We start from the raw sequence: 7843 nt of genomic DNA on the forward strand, positions 1-7843 counted from the left end.
TCATTGGTTGGAGAAAATTTCTCTGTCAAAAATTTAGGAAACAACGTCTTAGCCATATGTTGATACTGCTTGAATATTATCGAAATTTTTTGCAACCAACAATATGTTGCAAAATTTTGAGAGAAAAATTTACAAATTCAATTGTACTGTTTGTTGTCTTTTTTCAATCTGGCAATATTACTGCATGATGAGTTAGAAAGAAAACGTTATTTTTCTTTTTCAGTTATTCGACGTTGTGAACGAACTGACGGCTAAGAAGAAGGAGGCGGACGAGTTAGCCTTGAATCAGGAGAAAGAGTTGGAGAGACAGAGAGAGGAGGCGAGGAGACTCAAAGCCCAGATGGCTACTCTGGGGGGAGAAAAAGACTCAGAACAGCAAAAACTACTCGAGGAATTGCAGGTTTGGATTATGTTACGTGTCTTTCTCATTATAGCTCATCCTCACACAAAATTATAGTTTCAATTATAGTTTGATAGTTTCAACTATAGAAACTATAAAAATTGTAGTTTAAATTAGCCTAAATTAGCCAACGGCAGTTTCAATTAGCCTAAAGCATGATTTGGCCAGTCTTATTAATGATAAATTCGAATAAGCTTATAAAGCTTCAATTTAAAATCAACTTGAGATACCACCTAAGAACTAGTTCCTCTTTCGAATGTTATACTATCTACGGGAAAACTTTTTCATTACTATGATGTAAACCAAGAAACGAGTGCTAAATTTATCCCTAGAAATATTTTCTGAAATATCTTAAAAATTCTTTTTCTTTTTCATCAATCCTAAAACTGACCTTGCTTGAAAAAGTTAAACTTTTTAAGTTGTAAATTATAGTAAAAATAGGAACCGAGCGAAGTTTAGAATTAGCCCATTTCTGTGTTCAATGCCTACATTTACAAAGACTTTTTCTGTTTTCAGGGACTGTTTGAGACTGAGAGAGAACAACTAATAGCTGAACAAGAACAGCTGAGGACTGAACAACTTGGAGAACAGAGACTCAAAGCACAAAAGGAGATAGAGCGACTCAATCAGGAACTGGTAAAAAATCACAAGTTTAATCTTACAGTTGAAAAGGTCGTTTTTTATTCCAATCCTGATATTATGGGTCAAATTTATGGCTCAAATGGTTGTTCGTCTTTGATCATTGAATTTAGACAAAGTTGTGTGTGATAAGAAGAGAAACCAATTACAGCGCATAACACTTTGACTCTACGATATCAGAACGTCCTCATTTTGGAGGAGTTACAAGGATTTGAAATTTACTTTCCCTGGTAAATTTTGTTAAGCTTCGGCTTTTTGCAAAATTATTCCAAAAATTTGCATCATTGTCAAAATCTATGACGAAAAACAGCCAAAAATAAGATAATTTGGCGCCTCAGGTTTAGAAAAATTCAATTTGTTTTCTGCTAAAATTATTTTGACTCGTTGTTCAAAACTCAAGCCAAGCCCATTGACCACTCGCAAAATCAACATTAGCTTTATTTGGATTTAAAAAGACTTTTAATCAGATTCCATTTTTAATCATGTACTCTTTTTCGTAGTTGGTCAAATCCTCTCTCAATGAGCTAATCTCTTTTTTCGAAGAAAAAAAGAAATTGCGCTCGATAAACAAAAGACATCTATACCGTCAATTTTATGAAAAATTATGCTGCTTCTAGATGACAACATCATATGTAGTTTTAGTCCTTTGGATTTTTTGACTTCTGACACTCTGTACCATTGAAAACCAAAATTCAAAAATAGATTGCCTATGCAGCTTTTGTTTTATAGAAGTCTCATTGAGCCTTCTATTGATCATAATTTGTAATTCAATATATTTTACATATTCTTCTCAGGACCTTTCTCGCTGACATTTAAAATTGTTTTTAAAACAGTTTTTGCTGAGTTAATTATAGTCCATTTTACGTCAGAAAATGTTTTCCCATTTAAGCGAGAAAAAGTATACATATCTCGAAACCAATACTCTAAGTTTTTCATAACGCAGAACAATAAGGAAATTGTTGGTTTTTCAACTGCTACTGAGCTTCTCATTGTCTTTCGTGTAATGAGGCATAAACTTTCAAAGACTCAATTACGGTAATCTATATATTCTGTACGTCAACATCAGCGTCTAATAATCATTGAAAGAAATTCAGTCAAAGAATTTTAGATTCTCGTTCATTTTGCATTCCAATGCACCAGTCTTTTAAAAAAACAACACACAAAATATATGCAGTAATCATTTCGGTAAAATACCCGTAATCAAATTGATAATTAACTTTTAATTTATCCGATCAAATTGGCCAGTAAAATCTAAAAAGAATTTGATTAGTGATTTAAATATATTTAATTGTGCATCCCAGATACGAATTTTCATAGCATTCTGTTTCAAGGTTTTTTGAGCATTTTTTGGGCTGATACTTGTCTATGTCCGAAAACTATTACAAAAAGATTTAGGTTTTGTAACAGAACGACGGAAATATGTTTCTTCTAATTGAAACCTTTAAAGCCAAATAATTTTTCTTAACACTCTTCCACCTCTTGAAAGAAAAATAAGCATAATTTTGCCTAAAATGATTTTCAAATTTTAAGGTACGTAATAAAAGGTTATGAATGGAAATTGAACTTTGCAGTACCGTTAATGAAAATCAATTTTAAAAAGCAAAAGTAAAATATACAAATTTACACCAGTTGAAGTCACTGATTTGAGATTTGTACTTTGATCTCCGAATTGGTAAACTTTGAATGAAATATTATCTGACTGGAAATCAAGCCTTACCAACTTCTTGACTTTGTAAAAAATTAAGATTGATAACACATCCCTAGTCCAGACTAAGACTCATGAAAGGACTCAACTAGTCTGGCATGGCTTTTTCATAGGCCTTCCGGGTCGGGCATGGACATTTCTTGGGCCGAGTAAAAGTTTTTTCTTAAGTGTGCTCTTTGAACGCAGCATTTTGTTCTTTATATACCTCACATACTGAAGCAACTACGGAGGAAGTCCCAAACATTATTGCTACATTGCGGTTCAATTCAAAAAGCAGTGGCGAAACTCCCAAAAGTCCTAAGAATTTTTGCAAATCTTAAGATGAAGCAGTTATCGCAGCTCGACTATATTGCCACATTATCTCATTTATTGAATCTAGGTAGCCTAATTGTATTGACTTTTTAAAATAAGCCATGCTGATTATGTGTCATTCAGTTGTTTTCCTGTGCCAGGTTATGATTTATCAATAAATAAATTAATAAATTAAATGCTGATTACCATAGAAGCCATAGTATGCAGAAGAATTGCACGTAACGTTTTTGAGACAAAAATGCAGATAAAAAAGACGTTTGCTCGACCCATGATTGATCAATAGCTCGACATAATTGTTGTAATTACATATTTTGAGGAGAAAAGACCCACGAAAATATTTTTCTTGGCTTATGATTTGACTTTTGCAATTGATTTTACTCTTCAATAACTGTGGTCGGATAAAAGATCAGCGCCCAAATTTTGTCGAGCGTGACTTTCTTGATCGAACAAATGCGCAGTTACAAAATTTAGGTGAACCAAAATTCCAGGGTAACTTTTTGGGTCGAGCAAATACCAGGTGACTAAAAAAGTCTAGCAAAATTCTTTTCATATCTCTTTTGGGTCCCGAATGGTCTATTCAAGCCCTTTTTTGGTAGAGAAATGTCTTTTTGTGGGTCAAGGTCAAGACTAGGGATGTATAGGTATGTATATCTTAGAAACATCGCCATATGTATTTCCCTAGGACGACCAGCAGACCCAACTCTCGAAAGAACTGTCCCAACTGGAGAACGAGAAAAGGGCCCTGGAAGAGAGGGAGAAGGAGAGACAGAAAAAGGCTGAACAGAATCAGAAGTTACTAAAAGAGGAAGCTGAGAAGAAGGAGAATGACATGCAGCAACAAATCAACAAACTTATCGTGAGTTCTACAAAATTATTCAAAAGCAAAACATTTGAAAAAATATTCCAATGAAATCTATTCATAACAAAAAAATTATTGGCAGTCACAATTTGAAACGAAAACACAAGCAACAACTACCGAGATATAAAAGATAATTTCAAATTACTAATCCGTTTGTTCTGTTAAAAAATACTAACAAACTTATATCACACTATCGTCTCTTTAAGGCTGTAAAAGGAGCGATTTTGACTTATATAATAAAAATTAGTATCAAAATGTTCGAACGATCCAAAATAGGAAAATAAATGAGCGCTTCATTGAACATAAATAAATTCTTTTCACTAAAGCAGATTATTTCTTTTTTTGGGTATTTCTTTTTAGCCAATTTTGAAATTTAAACTCAAATAGCTACACCAATGGAGTCATTTTTTTTGTTTTTTCGTTGTTTTTTTTGAAATAGAGAACTTTTGTCCGATACGGAAACAAATCAAATATACACCTAAGCAAAGCAAGTCCAAAACAAACAAACAAACAAACAAAACGGACAATATGTTTGTGCAGTCAAGCAATCAATTTAGTGGTGAGATGTTTTTGTTAAGCATGAAGATAATTCAAAAACTCATATTTTGTCCCTATTTTTCAGTCGGATCTCTCTGATGCGCGTGAAAAAGTGGTGGAGCTGGAAAGCAGCCAGAGCAAGGCGGCACTGGATAAGATGGAAGAGAAAATTGGGAAACTGTACTGGGTAAACAAAGAGCTAATCCAGCAAATCAAGGAGAGAGACACACAGGCTAAAAGACTGCAGGTGAGATATGCATACACACTGACTTCTGATCCAGCGGATTTCAGTAGTGAAACATAGTTCACTGTTTCAAAATAATTTGAGACTGTTTTTTTACTCTGTTTCATAATATGGTCATGTCAGAAAAATGCTCTCTTTTTTTCATAGTTTCTTTTTCTGTGTTCATGTGAACCTAATCTTACTCCCCGGGTCGAGGTTTGGTGGTGAATTTTCGTAAGAGATGCGGTGAAATGCGGTGAAAAAAAATTATTTCAGATCTGAATAAAACGAAACAACTGTATTAAAGATAACAGACTGAAATTCATAGTGTTATTTTATTCCGAATTGGATGTTGAGAAAAATTAACACAAGTCTTATTTTTCTTAACCAGCAGTGGGCGAAAATTTAGATCCTGCTTTTCAACAATTAACGCAAGAAAATGTCAACTTTTCATCATACCATCAACTATATTAAAGAAAAACATCAAAAATTTAAAGTTATTCAGGTTACTCGTCATTCTGTTGGTTTCTCGCGTTTTAGCAAAATTTGCCGAGATCGGCGACAATGCGAATACCACCAGCGAAATTGCTGTTCCCTCGTTGCTATTTCCGTCAGCAAAATTTTGCGACAAAAGCAATGCGAAAATTAGCGACTGATCCCCGAATTCCTGCGGATTTCTACCTTTCCTTTGCATCACGGTTCTATGATCAAAGATATCCGTGAATAAAAAATTGGCATATCTATTTATTTCATAAGAATCTCGCAGCAACTTTTGAATACTTGAATCTGCGAAAAAAGCTAAAATCGGTGACTTTGACGCTGCAACACATAGAGGAAGCCACCGAAATCAAACGTGTGGAAATAAGCGACGAGATTAAAGGATTAGAGTCGATTATACTTTTCGCTAGATTGCGCACACTTTAAAATGCTGCATCTACCGGCATAATACAGACGGACTTATTTGGACTCGCTTACTTTCCCGATCCTAATAAATGTGATCGGAAAAGAGCGCTATTGCTGAGTACATATAAACTCAGGCAAATGTGCTTTGCCGACAAATTGGTCTATTTTTGCAATTTCAATGAACTGTGTTGAACACCATAGAAATATCAAAAAAATTAATCTGTAAAAGAATTGCAGCTGCTTCTTAGCGATGATTTGTCGTCCGATTTGTGATATTTTAGCGGTGACACTCGAACTAATCGCTGCAACTCGTACAATTGTTTCGGCATTTCTAAGATGCAACTGATGTTCAAAAAATCGCATCCTGTATAATCGGTGGTCATCATTATTATCAATTTTTTAAATCAATTGTGATTCAATAGTAGCGTTTACCGGTACAAAAGCAAACACAAGTTACAAAGAATGCGGCCCGCACTTTTTCTGTCTTTTGACGCCCAATGTGGAAAGCGCTTACTTTACCTATGAGTAGTTTCCGCAGGGCAATTAAATTGCTTAAAATGGAAGCTATTTCCAAGTAAATGTGATTGTAAAAGTAGATTGTAAATGTAAAAGTAAATGTAAAAGTAGATTATATTTAAGTTCGGCGGAAAGTGTATTTCACAAAATTTTAATCCGTTTACGATATAATCTTTAAGAAAACTTAAATAGGGGAATTATTCTGCCGCACAATTCTTTGTGCAATGCGTTTCCGCAAAACGTATTTTGCTGCAGAAAGTGGATTTGGAGTTGAAAATTGGAAAACATTGACAGAAATTTCTTTTTAGCGCACTGCCTTTTCATCCTCAAAGTTTTAAAGCACTTTTCACTCGTACAATGTATTCCCAGGTCTAGGTACAGACTTATGAACAGACAATGCTCGACCCACATGTACTGTGAAAAGACCATACTCGACTCATTTGAGCTATGAAAAGATTTTAGCTGGACTTTAAGACATTCTGGACTTTAGCTCGACTCAAATTTTTCGCCAAAGTCTTTAGCTCGACCCATTATTTGGGCTGGACTTAAGCTCGACACAATGTTTTGAAACAAAGTCGAGTAAAGGTCTTTTTATGGGTCTTCGAATGGTCTTTTCATAAGTCTGCTTTTTTTGCCATAAAAATTGTCCATGCAATATTGCTTATAACGTAGTCAGTGTGTATGCTTCGTTATTTTTACGATTCAGAAGAACCACTAATCCCTCAAAAATCTGCATCGTTTTTTTAAAAAGATATTTTATATTTTTGGAGGGGAAAACAAACTGAATAACGCTAATGGGACTAGAACCAATACACTTAAGCTAGCTGGTTTCATTGAATCAAGTAATGTGGTAATATACTCGAGCTGCCATAACTCTTTAGCGTATGTACGCAAGCCGGAAAAAAAATGATAAATTTTGTATATTTTAGAAAAAAAACAGACTCATGAAAAGACTAATGGGGGACCCATGAAAAGACCTTGACTCGATTTTGTTGGTTATGAAATGACTAATGGTGGGCCCATGAAACGACCTTAGCTGGACTTTCTCCGTTATGAAAAGACTTAAGCTCGACCCATGAAAAGATATTAGCTTGACTTTAACTAGGAAGCTCGACCGTGTAATCATAGTCAATATTGGCCCCCCTATTAAACTTTTAAAGTCTTTTCATAAGTCGAGGCCTAGGCCTGGGTTAGGATAGGAATAGTGGAATGTAGTTACAAAAGTGAATAAATTTACTCGGAAAATTTGGTACCGTTAGACGCTAGAAATGCTGATATCACTTGAATTTTCGGATCTTTTTCATGTGCGCACCCCACCAAGTACAAACGGAAAAGATCCAAATTGTCTATGTTATAGGGAGATCTTGTGAGTCTGCAGTATGAAGACCAGTTAAAAAATCTGCACATAGACACTTTGGATGCGAAGGGGAGAGAGAAACAGCACCAGAGGGACATTCTACTAATGACTAAAAGAGAGCTAGAAGACACAAATCAGAGGTCAGGTCATGATTCTTCGGTAATGCGGTGAAAACAGTGAAACTAATTTCAACACAATCACTGCAATAAGTGCAAAATTATGGGAGATCTATCACTGCGGTGAAAAAAGTAACTTTTCGCTACTTATCTTATTTATTTTTGCAACTATTCCTCAACCTGGATCTGCAATTGTTTTCTTTTAGAATTTCATAGTTATTGATCAGATTTGCGTTATTGGTGAGTTATTGATAAGAGTTTTCTTACTTTCTCAGA

At 34.7% G+C, this 7843-nt stretch overlaps 1 protein-coding gene across 1 annotated transcript; it reads left to right on the forward strand.

The window, feature by feature from the left end:
• Positions 1-223: 223 nt before the first annotated feature.
• Positions 224-7610, forward strand: LOC142357950 (uncharacterized; the record flags this gene model as incomplete). The annotated part of the gene is made up of 5 exons (XM_075409433.1): positions 224-400; positions 917-1036; positions 3739-3912; positions 4538-4699; positions 7452-7610. Coding segments are annotated over 5 exons (792 nt in total), but the record flags the coding sequence as incomplete, so codon positions are not given.
• Between the last annotated feature and the right edge of the window lie 233 nt (positions 7611-7843).

The sequence above is a fragment of the Convolutriloba macropyga genome, unplaced genomic scaffold, assembly GCF_964194025.1.
Source record: "Convolutriloba macropyga unplaced genomic scaffold, txConMacr16.3 SCAFFOLD_6671, whole genome shotgun sequence".
In the NCBI taxonomy this organism is placed as follows: domain Eukaryota; kingdom Metazoa; phylum Xenacoelomorpha; order Acoela; family Convolutidae; genus Convolutriloba; species Convolutriloba macropyga.